At 37.1% G+C, this 20,299-nt stretch overlaps 1 protein-coding gene across 8 annotated transcripts in view; it reads left to right on the top strand.

Moving 5' to 3' along the window:
• BBX (BBX high mobility group box domain containing) overlaps positions 1-20,299 on the top strand; it is a 271,785-nt gene that overhangs the window by 169,516 nt on the left and 81,970 nt on the right. For all 8 annotated transcript variants that reach the window (XM_041743902.1, XM_041743893.1, XM_041743843.1 and 5 more), the window contains 3 exons: positions 347-517; positions 6,043-6,282; positions 16,536-16,731. In XM_041743902.1, coding sequence (XP_041599836.1) covers positions 356-517; positions 6,043-6,282; positions 16,536-16,731 — 598 coding nt within the window. In that variant the 5' untranslated portion in view covers positions 347-355. The remainder of the gene's footprint in view (positions 1-346; positions 518-6,042; positions 6,283-16,535; positions 16,732-20,299) is intronic.

The raw sequence follows: 20,299 nt of genomic DNA, 5'->3' as shown, positions 1-20,299 counted from the left end.
TCTTCTGCTGCACTACTGGGAAACCCTACCCATGAGTAAAAGAGAACAGGTGACAGTAACTTGTAATCATCCTGCTGCTTTTATTTGGGTTTTGAATTCTGAAGTTATGGAGTGGAAGGAAGTAGATTTCATAAAAGGCAAATTTTATTAGCTCCATTTAGCCAAGTAAAACTGAATGTTTGATGATGTACTTAGAATGCGTACTGAATCCAGTAAATGCCTGAGCTGGTAGATACTTTAGTCATTAAAACTATAATCCAATTAAGGCTAAGGAAGCTAAATAAACAAATTTTAATCAAATGTACTTTGATTTCTCTGTTTCTCTCCCCCTTTTCCTTTACCACAGGTCACAGTAATGAAAGGCAGTAATAGAAATAAAGATCATTCAACAGAAGGAGAAAGGGCTGGAAAGCGACCAAAACGAAAGTGTCTTCAGTGGCACCCACTGCTAGCAAAGAAACTGCTGGACTTTTCAGAAGAGGAGGAAGAGGAAGACGAAGAGGAAGATATTGATAAGGTAACGCCTCTGTTTAATAGAGAAGTTCTGAGTTTTGAGAAAGGACAGTCATCACATATGAGGAGAAAGATGCATTTCTACAAGTGGGCATAACTTGCATCCTATTTAACTGCTCAGTTTACCTTGTTATTCCAGATATTGATGACTCCTGAAGTCTCTGTACTTCCTAATAGCTGAGACAGAAACAGACCCTTCTTAGATAGTGTCTCTGTCAATTAACTGATGATTTTCAGGTAGTGTCATACTCAAATGCAGTGGAGATGGCGGGGGATTCATAAAATCTGTTGTGCTCACCTGACATCCACTGTGTTGCCCCTGGGGCCTCTCTCCCCAGCTTCAGCCTAGCTCTGCCTCTGTAGGCAGCCTCAGAGCATCTCAGGGCCTCATCTCCACCACCTTCATGGCATCTGGCAGTTGGCACCCCCAGCAAGCCTCCTTGGTCATTCGGTCCTCCATGTCCCCTTCTCTTGTGTCACGCTTGAGCAGCCAGCTCTTATTTAGAAAGTCACACATTCCTCAGAGTCTTGGCATAACGGGTTCCTCCTCCTCCTCATTCAGCTCTCAGGACAAAGGCTACCTTCCCAAAAGGTGGGATCTCATCGTCGCAGGTGTCCCTCCCAGCCAACACGTTCCATGTCCAAGGATTTCTTTCCTGGGATTTACCATTTAACTTGTGTTTGGCTGTCTACTTGTGTATGTCTGTCTTGCCAGACTAGATATGAGCTCAGTAAGAGCAAACTCTTGCCCATCATGTCTTCCTCTTGTTCCTTGGAATCTGGAGTGGTGCATGTAGCCAGTATTGAATAGATACTGGAAGAATCAATGAGTACATACTCTGTGTCACTACAACTTTTATAAACATGTTTTTAGTGTTCTTCAGACCTCGGATATCCATTCCCTCTTTTGTTAGAGGCTTTGAACAGCCTCTAAGAAACCATTTTTTCTCTTTTTCCTGTTTCTCAGATGTCTTACCCTTTATGGTCTCTCTCACTGTTGACCTTTTTCTCCTCTTTTACAGAGAAAACAGAGGCCACCAGAAGTGACTCCCGTCAGCCTCCTCTATTCACCTGTACACTTATTTCACTCCTTCCCCATCTTTACTTCCTCCTCTCCTTTTTCAGAGAAACCAGTGTTATTAATTCTGTTTGAAGAATCTGCCAAGTTTATCCTGAATTGATCTTCCTGGCACATTTGCACCTGCCAGTCCTGTGGTCCCTGAAGTGGTCTCCCGCTCCCCTGTGTCTGTTCCAGGATTTGTTTCTCTCCCAGCCACACCTTCCTAGCTTCTTTCAGTTGCTGCCCCTCCTATTCTGCCTCAACTATTGGTATTCCCTGGGCTTCTTAATTTCTCTCTCCGTCCTGGACCTTTCTCTAAACTCTGCACTCTCAATTTTGACTATTTATTGGACATACCTACTTAGATCTCAAATCAGAACCTCGGTTTGAATGTGTTCTGAGTGAAGCTTTGAACCCCATTGTCTGACATCCCCCTTCCTCAGTAGGGGGGAATCCCCAGCTCGCAGGTGGATAAGACCAGAGGCCTTGTCTGTTTTCTTTTGCTCGCGTCTCCTACCCATCCATCAGCAGATTCTCAGCTGCCCCTTCTCCAGGTGTTCTCAGCTTGACTCCTCCCTCACAAGGTCCCCACAGCCTTCAGCTGACCCACGCCTCCACCCCTTCTAGTGCACATTCTAGCATGTTCGATCTCTTCCCTTGGCCTTTCCAAAATCTGTTCCCAACAGAGCAGCCAGAGGCATCCTTTCAAATTTATTTGTATAGAGGCTGTGCTGCCCTTCTGCTTCACGAGGGTGGGGAATTCGCACTCGGGGCACCGCCTGGTCCCTGTCAGCTGCCCAGTCCACAGCTGTTGGAGTGAAAGAATGAAGAAAGTGATGGAACTCCCTCCTCTCTTCAGTCCACACTTGGTGATCTCCACTTTCCTAGCCTGGCCACCTTTGTACTCATGCCTCTGTTCATGATTATCACAGCCAAGACATCACTGCTGAGAACCACCTCAAGTTTAGCCTACCTGATACCGATCTTTCTGCTCCCCCACCCAGTCTAATTTCTCTCATCTGAGAAAAAGCATTCTCTGTTGTATACAAAGAAATCCTGCCTCTGAAGCTAGAAACGCTCTTCCTTTAAATAAAAAAAAAGAAAAAAAGATTTATTTACTTACTTCAGAGAGAGAAGGGAAGAGGGAGAGGGAGAGAGAGTCTTAATCAGACTCTACACTGAGCACGGAGCCCGACCCCATGGGGCTCTATCCCACGACCCTGAGATCACCACCTCAGCCAAAACCAGAAGTCGGGTGCTCAACTGACTGCACCACCCAGGTGCCCCAACACTCTTCCTTTTTTAACCATAAAATCCAATTGAATAGCAGCTCTCTTGGTTCTCCCTCATAAATAAATATTGTCTCTTTTCTAACTTTTCCCTTCTCATTACAGCCTTGGTTCAGCCTTCTCCTTTCTTACCTGGACACCTGGAACAGTCTTCAATGGTTCCTCTAGTTTGGGTTGCTAATAGTTTTGCTATTATAATTCATACTCGACACTGCTGACAGGAGTTATCTTAAAATACACGTCTAGTGATGTCTTTCCTATGCTTAAAACCACCCATGGGTTCACTCACCATCCGGCTGTGGTTTCTATACCCTAGTCTGGTACTAGTGTTGATTTGTGACAAGGTATTACTTGGCCCCTGGTGAAAGAAAAATTGAAGTCTTCATCGAGTTTTTCACTTCTTTATAATTTTATTTACTCGTTTGTTTATTCACTTGGTTAATTTAATGAAATGATTGTAACATTAAGTAGTAGTTGAAAACATTTTTTTGATGTCCATATTTGGCAAATAAATAATCTGGGTAAAAATATGATAACCTATATGGTCCCCTCAAGGATTTGTTTTTTGTTTGTTTTTTATACAATCTGAAACTACTCATAGGATTAAATGCCTGTTTTTTTTTTAATAAGACACGGCACATTCTTCATGAAGTATGTCCATAGCTATGTCTACAACCTCATGTCCTGGGTCCCTGGTCTAAACTTGTATATATATCAGCTCTCTTGAAGTATGTATCAATCAGTGGTCATAGAGCTTCAATCCTTTTTAGTTTTCTATGTCTCCCCATTGACCACCTGACACATTCTGAGTCATCTTTTAGAATTTAGGTCAGACAACACATTTTCTAGGGAGACTTCAGTGTGTTTCCATCCATCCGCTAGAGCTTCATTATCACACTGGTTCCTTTTAATATGATCATACTGCTTTTTAATTCATTAACTTTTGTCTTTCTTCCCTCCCCAAACAGTAAGCTTCTTGGTCCAGGATCTTGTCTTATTTATCTTTTTTTCCAGCTCTTGGCTTGAGTTTTATAATTTAGTAACTGAATCAAGAGTTATTCTTCTCTGAAGGGAAAATATAATTACTTCCTCAACCTACATAATAGACTTTTTATGCCTTGATTTTTCTATAGCTACTTAGGTTCGGAATGCTAAATAAATATTCTTTATTATTTAGCATTCAAAATGCTAAATAAATATTCCTTAAAAATGCACATCATTGTTAATGATTGTATACATAATGAGGAGACTAAATCTGTAGCCTTCACTCCCAATAATAATCTCTAGTGTATTTCTAAATCATACAGCTATGACTTTAAGATTGTTCCACTGTACTGTGTTGTTTGAAGATAATTGATGGTTAACTAAATGCATCTGCAATACTTAATTTAAACTTTTAACAGCTTTTTAAAAATACAAATTGGATTAAGCTAGTGATTTGTCCTAGAGTATCTGTAGCAGTTTCCCAATAAACATGTTATAAAAGAACATGGTTGCCTTACAGTAGTGGTTCTCAGAATGTGATCTTCAGACCAGCAGCACCTGGGAACTTGTTAGAAATAGAGATTCTGGGCAGCCTGGGTGGCTCAGCAGTTTAGCACCGCTTTCAGCCCAGGGCATGATCCTGGAGACCCAGGATCAAGTCCCACGTCAGGCTCCCTGCTTCGCAACCTCTGCCTATGTCTCTGCCTCTCTCTTTCTCTCTCTGTCTCTCATGAATAAATAAAAATCTTTAAAGAAAAAAAAAAGTCTCTGGAAGAGTTTGACCAAAAAAAAAAAAAAGAAAAGAAAAGAAAGAAATAGAAATTCTTAAGGCCCACTCCAGCAGATATACCGCATTGCAAACTCTGGGAATGGGACCTAACAATCTCTGTTTTAACAAGACCTCCAGGGATTCCACTGCCCACTCAATTTCAAGAACTAATGCTCTATTATATGATGCAGACTAACAACTACCTCAGTCCTTCTTGATTTTAGCTTTGAAACAAGAAATTAAAGAGATAGTTTTAGTCAGCCTTCTGGACTTCTATTCATGGTTGCACTTTTTCCAAGAAATAGCATAGGATCATATTTAACAATTTGAATATACTCTGAGATTCTGTGATCAAGAAGTATCAGCAGCCATGTGCAGGAAGTAATGTAAGAGATTAGACGCAGAAAGACTAGGCTAGAGCATTGGAAATAATTACACATATGGAATGGGCAGGACCAGAGCTTTTTAGAAGTCCTCAAAGACCCCTAATTGAATGAAATGCTTAGGAAAGGGAGGATTCAGAATTAAATTTGAAGGTTTAAGCCTAGTTGAATTTATTCGTATTATCATAGCATTTCACTAAACAAGAAAGGTTGGGCACCTGGATGGCTCAGTGGGTTAAGCGTCTACCTTTGGCTCAGATCATGATCCTGGAGTCCTGTGAATGAGTTCTGCATCAGGCTCCTGAGAGGGAGCCTGCTTCTCCCTCTGCCTGTGTCTGTGCTTCTCTGTGTGTCTCTCATAATAAATAAAATCTTTAAAAAATAATTAAAAAAATAAGAGAAGTTGATATTTACAAAGTTGAAATTTTATTATATAGTTTCTTCAAATTACTACTAAGGGTCTATTTTGATTTTTACAGTGGGAGGCTCCCCTTGTGCATAAAACACTGAATAGTCTATATTAAATTTTTATTATCTAATATTTTGTTATACATTTTCATATTAACTGTAGAAAAGGACTTTCCAAAGAGGAGAAACAACTAATATTCAAGGATTTTTTTGTGAATGTTGTTAATCTGGAGACCCATATGTCACTGAGTAGATTTATTTATTTACTGAGGAGTTAGTTAAGTACTGATGTTATATACCAGACATTGAGCTAGATGCTGTGGTTGTAAAAGTAAAAGAGCATTTGTCCTCAAAGAGCTCACTGTTTAGTAGGGGGAAAATGTAAGCAATCATAACACAATAATAATATATGCTGTATTAGAGATATGCATAGGTTGCTATAGAAACTAAGCAGAATAAGCAACTAAGCAAGTTGGTTACCAACCACTAATAGTGGTTGATGATTAATTTTTTTTCTACTTTGTGAGTTGTTTAAATGAAGCTAAGAAAAAATACAATTTGAGAACCAAAACTAACTTAAAAGCAAAACTGACCAGGATGTGTTAAACATCTGGCTTTTGTTTTGGTTGGTAATAGGTTCAACTTCTTGGGGCCGATGGCCTAGAGCAAGATGTTGGTGAGACTGATGATGAATCACCAGAGCAACGAGCCCGGAGACCAATGAATGCATTTCTCTTATTTTGCAAACGTCATCGCTCTCTTGTACGTCAGGAACACCCCAGGCTTGATAACCGAGGTGCTACCAAGATACTGGCTGATTGGTGGGCTGTTCTAGATCCAAAGGAAAAGCAGAAATATACAGACATGGCCAAGGAGGTAGGTTACAATGACAACGTTTTATGGTGGCTGTGAGCAGTCAATCCCATATCCCAACCTTCATATATGGAGTACCTGTTGAAGGTCTAGCAGCACAAAGCGGAATCCTGAATCAAGTGTTATGCGTAAACATAAGAGCTTTGTTTCTATTCCTAAATAACAAGTCCACCTTACAAATGCTGGTGGAGATGCTGAGAGTAATCCATTGCCAAGTTTTCTCATTGTGTATACTCCACAGATTGACGTCGGGGGTTGATTTTTATGAATGGTAATTTATTTATTATGAATGGTTTGGGTTTTTTTTTTTTTTTTTCCAGGAACCCAGCTTTTCCTGTCAGAGAATGCCCATGGTAAAGATAACAATCTTAGGTTACTCTAGTTGTGGCATGGGAAAGAGTCTTGATCTACTTCTAACGCTAAATAACCTTGTGATAGTATCTGAGTCAGTCTCTGGGTTTCAGTCTATTTTTTTGTTTTGTTTTGTTTTGTTATTAGAATAAGGAAATTGGGCAAAAACTTCTATCCCTTCCAGTTCTAACATTTTTTTTCTTTTGTAATAAGTAGTTAAGAGATGTGCTTTGATTTATTTTTATTCTATAGGTAGTGTAGCCTGAATATTTAAAACTAGTGAAGGAATGAATGGCAGCGAAACATGTACTGTGATTAAGTGCATATATATAAATAGTTTAGGCAGAAGTATTTCCATGCAGGAAGACTATTCAGAAAGGTGGGACATGGATCTGTTCTCATACCAGTGACTGAATTCCTTCAAAAACTATATACCAGTCCGTTTTTAAATTACTCTGAAATTAATGTGTGTTCATTATGCTTCTAAAATGTATTGTGTAGAAGCACCTGGGCAGCTCAGTGGTTGAGCATCTGCCTTCAGCTCAGGTCGTGATCCTCGGGTCCTGGTATCCAGTCCCACATTGGGCTCCCCCACCAGGAGCTTGCTTCTCCCTCTGCTTATGTCTCTGCCTCTCTGTCTCTCATGAATAAATAAGTAAATAAATAAACAAATCTTTAAAATGTATTGTGTAATGGATTTATTAGCAAGTGAAGGAAAAGCAAAGATATAGCATTGTGGTTAAACTTGAATAATTCTCACATTACTCCTTCAGCATCCTAACTTGTGAACAATCTCAATTCATGAAAACCCCTGCCACCCAAACATTTGGTTAAGTTCTATGAAAAGATGAACGAACCAGCAGGGGACAAAAATACAGAGTTTCAAGTGACACATTATATTAGACATCTCAGTATGTGGAAAATAATTCTTTGAATTGCTGTGGTTTTACTGAGTTGTTTAACAAGCTAACATGTAACATAAAAATTTCTTATGCAATCTTAAAGGATATTTGAATCCAGAATATATGATTGGCATAAATGTTATGTAATTAATGATCATGTAAAACTTTGTGAGTTGGCTATTGTTAAAGACATGATTTTGGCTATGTAGCGCATCTGGAAAATTTAAAATCAGTTCCAGTAACCTACATGATTTTAAATGTTTCAGTAGACTTTATTAGCATAACAGTAATTAACAGCATTTTCCCATTAAATAGCCTTAGATTTTTTTTTTTATAGTTCTACACTTATATGGCAAAATAAACAATTATCTGAAACCTCATATGGAACCACATTAGCTTCTTATAATTAAACACTTGAGTCTGGTTTTGGATTGCTGTTTTTTTTTATAACATGCAGCCTGTCCCAAGTACTTTGTTTGCCTTTTCTTAAATACTGCTAATTTACAAACCCAATAGGTGGCCACTTTTAAGAGGAGGAAGTAATATGTTCATACAGGAAATCTCTTACTAATTACTTAATTACGTTCACAATATTTGCCATTGTGGCGCCCTCATGAAATCTGTTAAGGTGGCCTCCTGCAATCTGCTACTCACCAAGGCAGATCTTTAACCTTGCAACCTGCCTTGTTTACAGTTGGCTCTTAGGAAATGCTGTCTCAGTTCTAGTGTGAAGTGTGTAAGGTTCAGCTACTTTCACAGTCACTATATAGTTGATTTCTAGTCATAAGTGATCCTGACTTGTTTCAGTGTATTTACTACTTGGTTTCGAAATTACATGAAAGTGCAGGCAATTGTGCTGGTGCTCTTTGTGTTGATACTGCAGACTTCATTGCAACCTCAGTTTCCACAACAGAAACTTACTCGGAGGGCCTTCAGTATACCTAGTCTGTGGTGGTTGCTAGTGATGAATTCGGTCTCAGCTCCTCAAGGTCCTTTCACCCAGGCAGTCATTTTTAAAACTTTCCTATGTGTAATATTTTCATTTAAACACCAGATTTTAATGGGATTCTCTATAGGAACAAGACATACTCTTTCAGGGTAGTTTTTGTATGAATATAAATACTTAAAAATATTTTTAAAGCAGAAATGAGTAATAAGTCTTACAACTTGGGAGGGTTTATTTTTTTCACCTGTTAAAACTTTCTCTGATGCTTTTCTTGCTCCTGATTATCTTGTAGTGCATCTGGTGAGAGGAAACAGCCATTCTGGGATTTGTTTTCAGTTTCTTGAATTATTGCCCAGTACTAATTTGCATTGTTGAAAAAAAAAGGGGGGGGTGTTGAATGAGGGTTTCATGCTGTCTGATTAATCTCATTAGAGCAATAACTGGTTATAAGTAATTATAAAAATACCATCTAAGGATATAGCCTGCGTCATTTTCTTAAATTCAGCAACGTACGGGACGATGCAGTGTTGTGGATGTTCCCAGGTTTGAACTGTGTGACTGCTGGTTAGGAGACGCAGAAGTGATCTTACTTTTCCCTTTAACATCGTATGCCCATACTCTTAACAGATACAGGAATACAAGCCTGCATTTTTGCTTAGGATATTGCTAGAACCTTCTGCTGGTCCCTTAAACTAATGACCCTATTAATTAATTTACAATCAGTTTAGAAGATCACCTGTCTAGACCTTTAGGAAGAGCAGACTAAGTGCAAAGAAGAGAGGAGGATCTGGAAAGTTAAAAACAATTTTGAATGAGTTTATAATACCTCTTCCCTTTTTTGTCTGATCTGTCAGGATCAGAGACAAAAGGTAGAATGGATACATTTAGTGATTGGTTGGTTCATTCTAAGCTCGATGTTTTGCATAAGCACAAATGCGTAAAGTCCGTTGTGGTTATTCCTCTTCTTCAGAGCAGGGCCCTAACACTCGTTGGAGTTAGTATCTTGACCAGTCACATATTGTGGAGCTGCGATATTGTTGCCTGTTTGATTCTCTAGCACTCTTACTATTTATCATGAGCTGCTCACTTAGATGCCTGCCAGATACGGAGTTTGAGTAATCATGGTAAAAATGGTAACAGTAAAATGTCACGAGTCTGTGAGAAGACTGCTTGAGCTGGGGTGGGTGTTAGTGGGGATATTTCAGCAGAGGCTTTATGAAGTTGATAGAATCTGTCATGGGTTTGGTATAGAATTCAGAGAGAAAGGCAGGAGTAAGAGCAAATGTGGGATAGTGAGAACAATTTGGGGAATAAGAAAGTCTGTTTTACCTAAAGTCTAGGATATGTGTAGGGTACTAACAGGAAATGTTGATGTAAAGACAAAAATCATGAGACCAGCCTGACAAGTTTGAAGGTTCAGTTGTATGTCAATAAAATAGTTATGGAATTAAATGCAATAAAATGCAACCTGAACGTAGATTATGATAACCTCTTGTAAATGTTGGTATCTCTTGCCATCAGGACCCTAGGAAAGGTTCTTATCTCCACAAAACTCCATGAAGTTTTAGTGATTCATTCTTCCTTCGTATTTCTTAAAGGTAAAACTGAACTATTTATCCCCTTGCTTTGGCATTATTAGAAATGGATTCTTCTCCAAAGAAGACAGACTGTTATTTTCTCACGTATTGTAACTGTAGAGAATTTTTGTTGAGTGTGACCTGCTGTGCTCAAGAGTGTCTGTGTGCTCACAAGCATGCTGTGTGGCACCTTGCACTCTACTAAAGAAGAGAACACCTCATTTTTCCAGCATCCTTGAGAAACTGGTTTTACACATAAGTGATTTCCAGGTAGATGAAACTTTGCTGTTCCCTCAAATACTTAATTTTAAATATTTATCCTGGAAACTTTTAAAATTTTTGTTTATATACTTAAAGCATTCAGAATGCCTTCTGAATATTCTTGAAAATTTCAAATCATTATTTCCAAGCAATATTATTTTATAATCTGTAATTCGGTGAGACTTTTGTGAACAGTTTATTTTGAGATGATAATAATTTTTGAATATTGCTCTATTCTGCCCAGGGTTCTTTTATAAGTATTTAACTCATTTAATCCTCATCATAATCGCAGGAGGTAGATTTTTGTTTTTCCCCAAAAGCTTTTAAAGCTGACCTTACTGAGACCCAGAACAGTAAAGTGAGTTATCCAGGGAAGCAAGTTAGTAGTAGTAGAGCTTGAGTTCTCATAGTTGACTTTCTCCCCTCTCAGACCTTTCTCGGTTCCCACCTCTGTAAAATGTCAGTAAAGATGCCTGCCCTCCCCTAGGGTTGAGTAAAATGCAAATAAGCAGTGTACGTACAAGCATTCTGTAAAGCTTAAAACACTCTACCAGTGGTAGTTTTGTCACTTTCCTGATAAGCAAACTTAAGTATATATTTGATACTTTGCTACCAACTGATTATTTACTGTATTTATGAGGACCTGTTAACACAATGAAGGGCTAGTAAAATGCAGAACTGCAACACAAAATCACCAAAACTAGTTGTGTCGTTTGCCCTACTTTGCACGTCCATCCAATGTGATTGATAACCTCTAACGAGGTAGATGTTCAGTTGAGTGAGCTAACTAGTTGATTTCAGAAATACTAGTTCTTTTAGTTAGTAAACACTAACATTTAAATATTCAAATCAAAAAATTATAAACACTTTATAAGGAAGCCATCGCTAGTGATGAAGAATAGATTCCACAGCAAGTACTATATTGAGAACTTAAGCTGAATCTCTTAAAATTCATTTTGGTATTGGTTTCAGATACTAATTTTTAGGTTGACTGAGGGACCTAATATCCAATATCCTGTAAGATGTTACCGTAGTAAATCTTGATTACTTTGGAATTGGTGATGATTCAAGGGATGTAAATAAATAATTTTTACACTGTTTGAAAAATTACAAATTCCTACTGTAAATTATTTTGTAAGGAGAAAGTATGAAATGTTTAAGAAAAGTACTAAACCTTAGCAAACACATTTTATTAAAAGATAATGTGACATTTTATAATTCAAGTTAATATGAATTTATTAATACTTTTTATGTATTAATCTGTGAAATGTAGATGTTTTCTTTCCCAGATCCCTGTGTACTTTTCACAAAGTAACAAAATTACATTTTAAAAGAAATTCTGAAATTTTGATTCTTTTTCCCTTAATGCTAATTAAACTGACTTTTTCTCCTGATTTACCTAAATTGGGGAGTAAAATTATCCTTTTAAAAAATTTACATATGAAAAAAATTATATATGAAAATGAACTACTGTTTCCATGATAATCCTTCCAACCAATTTAGGTGACCTTATCTATAGCCAAGTCAGTTTTTCCTTCATAACTTTTCTGTAGTAGAACCAGTTTCCTGGTCACTTATTCAAGTCACTTTTTGAAGTATATAATTTTTATTGGAGTGGCTTTATCATGAAAGTCATGGAGGTTAATGTATAACTTAAAATATTTTTGTCTGTCAAAACCAGAAACTTAATTCCATGTTCTGTCACATAATACAGTCTCATTTTTTTCTTATTAAAAATATCTAGTAAAAATAATTCAAATCAGATGGTTATCAGATAGCTATCAGGTTTTATTATCTAAATGAACAATTTTAGAGTTAAAGCTCCTAGAACTAAGAAAGTACAGATTAGTGCCACTTCTCAAGTGTCCCCTCTCCTTTTCCACCCTTGTATACTGTGATTTCTGTTTCTGATGTGAAGAGGTACAGCTGTCTCAAAATTTATTATGCTAAGGGCGACTTACACCCCTCCAGAGTTACAAAATTAAAAATGTGTTATACCTATTTTTTAAAAATCAGATAATTTTTTGTATACAAATTTTGTATAATTTCTCCTCCATGGTTCTGGCAGGTTGTGTTTTTTAAATCATGGTGATATTTCATATATTTGCACCTGAATCAGCTATCTTTATTGGTATAGACATTTCCAGGATTCTACCTTACTCTCACCAGGGTTGCCAATTTCTTTTTCACTGTGTTGAGAAAATCTAGACTAGAAATAGCTAGAAATACAACTGAATTTTAGATGGCACCCCCTCCTCATTAAAAACAAGTAATTGGAGAACTGTTAGTGTATTTTTTTTTTATTAATTTCAAGGTGCTTTTTAAGGTCAAATTTCCATTCTTATAAATGATTCACAAAGGTATTTAATGTTAAGACCCAAGATTAACACAAATAGAGTATTGTTTTTTTGATACATAATAATGTCATTATCATATATGAAGTAAGCAAAATACTGTGACAGAAGGTGTGCATTTAAACCATTATTGAATAACAGTGACTCACTATTACTGCTAATAAAATGTGGTGGTGGTTGGGATCAGGGAGGAGGGAGCTAGCAATGGCTGAGCACCTTGTATAAATAACAAACTGTCTGAAAAGTAGATGCACTTAGTTATCTGATAGTTGGAAATTTGAAGGAAAAAAAAATGGAAGCCATGAGGTGAACTTAAATTTTCATGGGAGATTTTTGAAAATCAGTATTTTAGCAAGAGTTTAATTATCTACAAAATTGGGGATCCCTGGGTGGCGCAGCGGTTTGGCGCCTGCCTTTGGCCCAGGGCGCGATCCTGGAGACCCGGGATCGAATCCCACGTCGGGCTCCCGGTGCATGGAGCCTGCTTCTCCCTCTGCCTGTGTCTCTGCCTCTCTCTCTATCTCTCTGTGACTATCATAAATAAAAAAAAATTTTTAAAAAAAATTATCTACAAAATTGGACCAATAGGCCTATGATTGATGTTACGGATGAAACAGTTTCCCTTCTCACCCCTAGCATGAAGAGCCCTGCCCTGGAGATCCAGATGGATGGGGCCTATCTCTTTGGCCCTTTAAATCCTGTAATGATGGATTTGTGCCCACATAGTTGACAAGAATGCTAACAGTTTCACTCAGCTGTTTGCTTCATACTATATATACAGTCTTCCTTCATTTCTTCCTTACTCAGCCTTCTCTGTAATCCCTTTCCTAATAACCTCATCACAACAAATGATGAAGCCTCTATGTTGTTTGTTATAGTTGAATCAGAGCAAGTGATTGATGAGGTGCCCAGTTCCAAGGACAGAGAGACATCCTCATACCCCGAGGCTCTTTCTGCCTCTGCCTTCACTTTGTGTTCAAGTGTGTCTTTACATGAATTTATGACATCTCCGTGTAAGCTTTAAATTCCTGAAGGACAAGGACTACATGTTGTTCTTTGCTCTATCTCCCACGTTCTTACTGCTCTTGCTCAATATACTTCTGATTGAGCTAATGAATGTTAGCTCACTTACATCAAGTTTAAGGATCTTCGAGATTAATATGGTGTTACAGTTACAGAGTATTGTCCCTCCTAGTGAATTCTCAGTTACCACTTTCCAAAAAACCCCCACATTCTCTAGCACTTTCTCTCGCCTTCTATTCTTCAACCTAAAGGGAGCTTCCCCTTTTACAGATCCTTTGCAAAACCATTTTTCATGCCTGAAACCAGGGAAAGGCTTCTGAACCACACGTTAAAAACAAAACAAAACACCAAAGTGTGTGACTAATTGTGGATCGTAAGCAGTTTGAAGGTAGAGACTTTAATTCATGCTCTTGACGGTGTCTGTCATCTAGTCCAGCATCTTTTACAACGGGGACTTGCTTCTTCAAAAACTATAATTTTTTTTTAATTTCTCATGACAAATGTGTTAATTAATTTGTTTGAAAGTCTTTTGTCATTTTATGTAGAGTGGTGACCTTTGTCCAGATGACTGTTCATCTGACAAACCAACCCATGTGCCTTTTCCTGGGACACAATAATGATGCATGTGTCTGCTACTTCCATTTTCAGCTCACCCTACCATTTGTCACTTTCCCCCTTCAGACAGGAGGCAAGGCTATTTGTCTGCTTCAGCTTAATATGTAAATCCCCCATGCAGGTGAATGGAATGGAGTAGGATGTCTCTTGTATCACATCTGATACCTCCAAATTTATTCTGCTATATGATGGTGAATTCTAGTTTGGCTCTGGCCTTGCATCCCTATTTTAATTATTTGTGTAGGAAAAGTGGAACAGTATTTTTTCTTTATTTTGTACTGACCTTCCTTCTGCGTGTACCCATGTATCAGCATACAGATATACAGCTTTTAGGTTTAAAAAAAAAAGATTCTGAAAACTTGAGTTAAGGTAATCTGGGGATAATTCTAAAATATTGATTATTAACACTTATTTATAATAGAGTTTTCATTTACATGATTTAAAGTAAAAAAATGGAAATGTTTATTTGGATTATATACACTTTCTTATACCAAGGATAAAAGAGTCTTTTTTTTTTTTTTCCCCTGTTGGATTAAATAAAAAGCTACTTGGAGTGTATACTAAATTAGTTTACTTTACACATGGAATGACCATTTTAAAGGGCAAGCTTATGGGATTGAAACAGTTGTATTGATTTAATAAAGTTTCTAGCAGCTGGGAAAAAAAAACATTTTTATTAGATGATACAACTTTTCGCAATGTATAATGAATAGCAATAAATATTATTTAGTTTTATTGTCACAAAAGGGGAAAGAAGCAACAGAGATGGCAGAAAGAGTTCTAGAAGTCACAGAAATAGAGGGAAAGGAGGATATTGTCAGTGAAGGCTGAAACCTCCAAGTATAAAGACATAAAGATTGTGATGGGTTAATTGCAACATCACATATCACACCTTTCAGCATGTTCACATTTGAAGTCCTAGGTGCTTATTACAAAATCCTGGGATGTTGGTGCTTCACAGATACTTAGCTTTTTACAAATTGAAGGTTTGTGGCAACACGATGTCAAGCAAGTCTATCGGTACCTTTTTCCAACAGCATCTATTTGCTTTCTGTCTCTATGTCACCTTTTGATAATTCTTGCAATATTTATAGCTTTTTCATTATTATATTTGTTATGGTGACCTGTGGTCAGTGATTATAGCTTGCTGCAAGCTCAAATGATGTTTAGCAATAAAGAATTTTTAATTAAGATATTTCATTGTTTTTGCCACTAATAGACTAGTAGTGTAATGAAAATATAACATCTATATATACTGGGAAACCAAAAAATCCTCAGCTAACTGAAAAGTTAAACATCAGCTTTTCCTACCTTATTCCCCTTCGCACCAATCTTGATCTTAGCTTGTTCATCCCAAAACTGGTTACTTTGCTCTGTTAAGTTTGCCTGTATTTCCCTTACCAGTACATCAAAGCATGGATTTAATTTTTGGCATACTTACGAAATTAAGTAGTGAACAGAATCTGGCTCTGGTATTAACTCATAGTTTGTAATGTGTACCTGATACCCACTTTGAACTGGGTGCCAAACGATGCACATGGTTTATTTATAATAACCCTGTGTATTGGTGTTATTGTTCCTAGTTTATGGATGCTAAAGGTTAAGCCCAGAGAGGTTACATTCTCCATCTTTGGTTACTTACTCTAGCTGTAAGTGGAGGTGATAGGGTTTGAACTCTGATGTTTCTGCCTTCAAAGCCTTGCTCCTTCCCTTACAAATAACTCTGGCTCTACCATAGTAAGATATCTTTTGGATACTTAAAAAAAGGTGTGGGTCAAAAGATACAAATATATTGCATCTGTATCCCTCTTCCACAAATGAACTTTCTAGTTAAATCCATGTCCTATTGCTAAAACCCTGGGCTGAGATTATCATTCTTCTATAAAGAAAGCCACAGGGGATCCCTGAGTGGCTCAGTGGTTTAGCGCCTGCCTTTGGCCCAGGGCGCGATCCTGGAGTCCCGGGATTGAGTTCCACATCGGGCTCCCAGCATGGAGCCTGCTTCTCCCTCTGCCTGTGTCTCTGCCTCTCTCTCTCTCTCTATGTCTATCATGAATGAATAAATAAATAAATCTTAAAAAAAAAAAAAAAAAAAAAGAAAGCCACAAAAGTTACCGAATGTATTGTTTCATTCGTTATTTAATGGTATGGGGGAGGTGACATATGAAGGCTATTAGAACTTTTTCAGTCTGTATATTAAAGTCTATTATCTATTCTTTATTTACAGTATAAAGATGCATTTATGAAAGCAAATCCTGGCTACAAATGGTGTCCTACCACAAATAAGCCTGTGAAATCCCCAACACCCACTGTCAATCCACGAAAGAAACTATGGGCTTTCCCATCTGACTCTTCAAGAGATTTACCAAGCCCCAAGAAAGCAAAGACTGAAGAAATGCCTCAGCTAAACTTTGGAATGGCTGGTGAGTTCAGACACTGTTTCTAACTATTCTTTTTTAAAGAGAAGGCAATACATCTAGATAGTATTTTTAATAAATTATATATAGACAGAGAGCGAGAAACAAAATTTAAACAAAAAAAAATTTAAACCAGTGTGAAGCAATGCAAAGATATAGCATATCTGAAAGCTCTGAAATACAACATACATAGAATGTGTTTGTATGGGACGCCTGGGTGGCCCAGCAGTTGGGCATCTGCCTTCAGCCCAGGGCGTGATCCTGGAGACCCGGGATCGAGTTCCACATCAGGCTTCCTGCATGGATGGAGCCTGCGTCTCCTTCTACTTCTGCCTGTATCTCTGCCTCTCTTTGTGTCTCTCTCATGAATAAATAAATAAATAAATAAAATCTTTTTAAAAAATAAAATAAAAAATAAACTTCTATCCTTTAAAAAGAAAAAAGAATGTGTTTGTATATTTAAAGGAAGTGTGGACCAAGTAGTAGAGTCATTACATATATGTGAATTTCTGACACATTATGGAAAGGCAGACTGCAATGTAGAAATTAAGAACTCAGGGAATTTTATAATGTAACAAAGTAGTTTACACATATATACTATTAAGCTATCCCAGTAAGTAACTTAGTTATTGTGGATACTAAAAAGCTATAATTATATTGATCATCTGAGAATTTGAGACATCTAGGGCAAGAATATGAACAGTTCCATCACACATCTGAGATGGATCTGACAGCTGTTTCTTAGAAGGAATTCCCATCCTATCCCCCTACCCCCATTGCTGTATGAGCTAGGCAAATTAAAACTTCCAGATGGTCCCATTTGTTTTGGGACCTTTAATACTCTTTGGGTGGTAAGGAATGCTAAAGCATTTATTACCGTGAAATAAAGTACTTATATTCATTCTGCAAAGAGCTCTGTCGTCCTGGCTATTGCACTGCAGTAATCAAGAGAGAAATTTTTCAGGATGAAACTGGGCAATTGAGCAGGGTGGAAACCATGAAGTTGATATTGAGCTAAATGGTTCCTGTTTCATTATATATTATAAATAAATTTTCTTCAAAATGAGAGCAGTGAACTATTTGCAGTATGAAGACCCTGGGAAAAGAGGTTAAGCAATATTGTGATAACACTTCTTTTGTTTTTTAATCCAGTTTTATTGAGAAATAATTGACCTACATTGCTGTGTAAGTTTAAGACATACAGACTGATGGTTTGATTTACATAAATTGTGAAATGATTACAGTAGATTGAGCTAACATCTGTCTCCTCATATAGATACAATAAAAAGAAAAAACAGGGAAAAATGTTCTCCTTGTGATGAGAATTCTTAGAATTAACCCTCTTAACAACTTTTCTGTTTGTCATACAGCTATGTCAGCTATAGGCATGATGTACATTACATCCCTAGTATTTATTTATCCTGAAGTAGGAATTTGTGACCAGCTTTCCTCCAATTCTTCCTCCTCCTATCTCTCTGCCTCTAATAATTACAAGTCTGATTTCTTTTTCTGTTATTTCTTTCTTCCTTTTTTTTTTCTTTTTTTAAGACTCCACATATAAGTAAGATCATATAGCATTTGTCTTTCTCTGATTTATTTCACTTAGCATAATGCCTTCAGGGTACATCCATTTTGACACAAATGGTAGGATTTCCTCATTTTTTATGGTTGAAGAACATCTCATTTTGTGTATGTGTATATGTGTCTACATACACTGTCACTACACACACACACACACACACACACACATACACACAATATCACATCTTCTTTATCCATTCTTCCATCAATGTTCACAGGTTGTTTCCACTCACACATGGAACATTTTCTAGGACAGACCGTATGTCTAGACCACAAAACAAGTCTCAGCAAATTCAAGAAGATTAAAATTAATTACCAATTATCTTCTGACCACAATGGCATGAAACTAGAAATCAAAAATAAGAGGAAAATTGAAAAATTCAAAACCACGTAAAAATTAAACAGCGCTCATAGAACAACCAATGGATCAAAAAAGAAAGAGGAAATAAAATGTTTCTTGAGACAAGAAAATGGAAACCTGATATACCAGAATTTGTGGGCGCAGCAAGAGCAGTTCTAAGAGGGAAGTTCATAGCAGCAAATGCCTATATTAAGAAGCAAGAAAGATCACAGACATAGCCTAACTCTATGCCTTAAGGAATTCGAAAAGAACAGAGTTCAGTTAGCAGAAGAAAGGAAATAAAGATTCAATCAGAAATAAATGAAATAGAGAACAGAAAAACAAGAGAAAAGGCTAACCAAACTAAGAGTTGGTTCTTTGAAGAGATAATAAACAAAATTTACAGAGCTTTAGCCAGACTAATGCCCGAAAAAAGATAAAGGACCCAAATCAACAAAATGATACATGAAAAAGGAGACATTACAACTGATACCAGAGAAATACAAAGGATCCTAAGAGGCTGCTATGAACGGCTATATACCAACAAACTGGACAACCTAGGAAAAAATGGAGAAATTCTTAGAAACGTGCAATGTACCAACACCAAATCAGTAAGAAATAGAAAATCTTACTAGACCAATTATGGGTAAGGAGATTGAATTTAGTAATCAAAAATTTTGCAGTGAAGAAAAGCACAAGACGAAATGGCTTAACTGGTGAATTTTACCAAACATTTAAAGAAGAATTAACACTAGTCCTTTTCAAATTCTTCCAAAAATATCAAAGAGGAGGGAACACCCCCAAACTCATAAGCCCCGCATTATTCTGATATCAAAACCAGAAAGAGACACTACTAGAAAAGTATAAGCCAGCGTGCCTGGGTGGCTCAGTCGGTTAAGCCTCTAACTTTGGCTTAGGACATGGGTTGAGCCCCATGTCCAGCTCCCTGCTCAGTAGGGAGGTCCCTCTCTCTCTCCCCCTCCCCCACTTTTTCTCATTCTCTCTCTCTCTCTCTCTCTCTCAAATAAAAAAGCCCTATATAATAAGCCTATAGCTAACATCATACCCAGTTGTGAAAGGTGGAAAGCTTTTCCTCTAAGCTTTTCCACTCACCACTCTTATTCAGCATCATACTATAAAATCTTAGCTAGAGTAATAGGCAAAAAAAAGAAAAAAAAAAAAAGAAAAGTAAAAGAAATAAGAATTGAAAAAGAAGAAGTAAAATTGTTTGTAGATGACAAGACTATATTTGGAAAATTCTGCAGACTTAACCAAATAACTATTGGATCTAATCAATGAATTCAGTAAAGTCACAAGATACAATATTAATGTATTAAAAAAAACAGTAGCGTTTCTATACACTAACAGCAGATTTTCTGTAAAAGAAAGAAATCGATCTCATTTACAATAGCATCAAAACTAGTAAGACACTTAGTAATAAATTTAAGGAGGTAAAAGATCTTTGAAAAATACAAGCCACTGATGAAAGTAATTAAAGAAAACATAGATGAATTGAAAGGTATTCTGTGTACATGGGTTGGAGGAATTAATATTGTTAAAACAGTACTACCAAAACCTGTCTGTAGATTGAATGCAGTCCCTTTCAAGATTCCAATGCCATTTTTTTACAGAAGTAGAAAAAACACTCCTAAA

This window comes from Vulpes lagopus, chromosome 1 (assembly GCF_018345385.1).
Source record: "Vulpes lagopus strain Blue_001 chromosome 1, ASM1834538v1, whole genome shotgun sequence".
NCBI classification, from domain to species: Eukaryota; Metazoa; Chordata; class Mammalia; order Carnivora; family Canidae; genus Vulpes; species Vulpes lagopus.
This window is presented reverse-complemented; position numbering and strand designations above follow the sequence as displayed.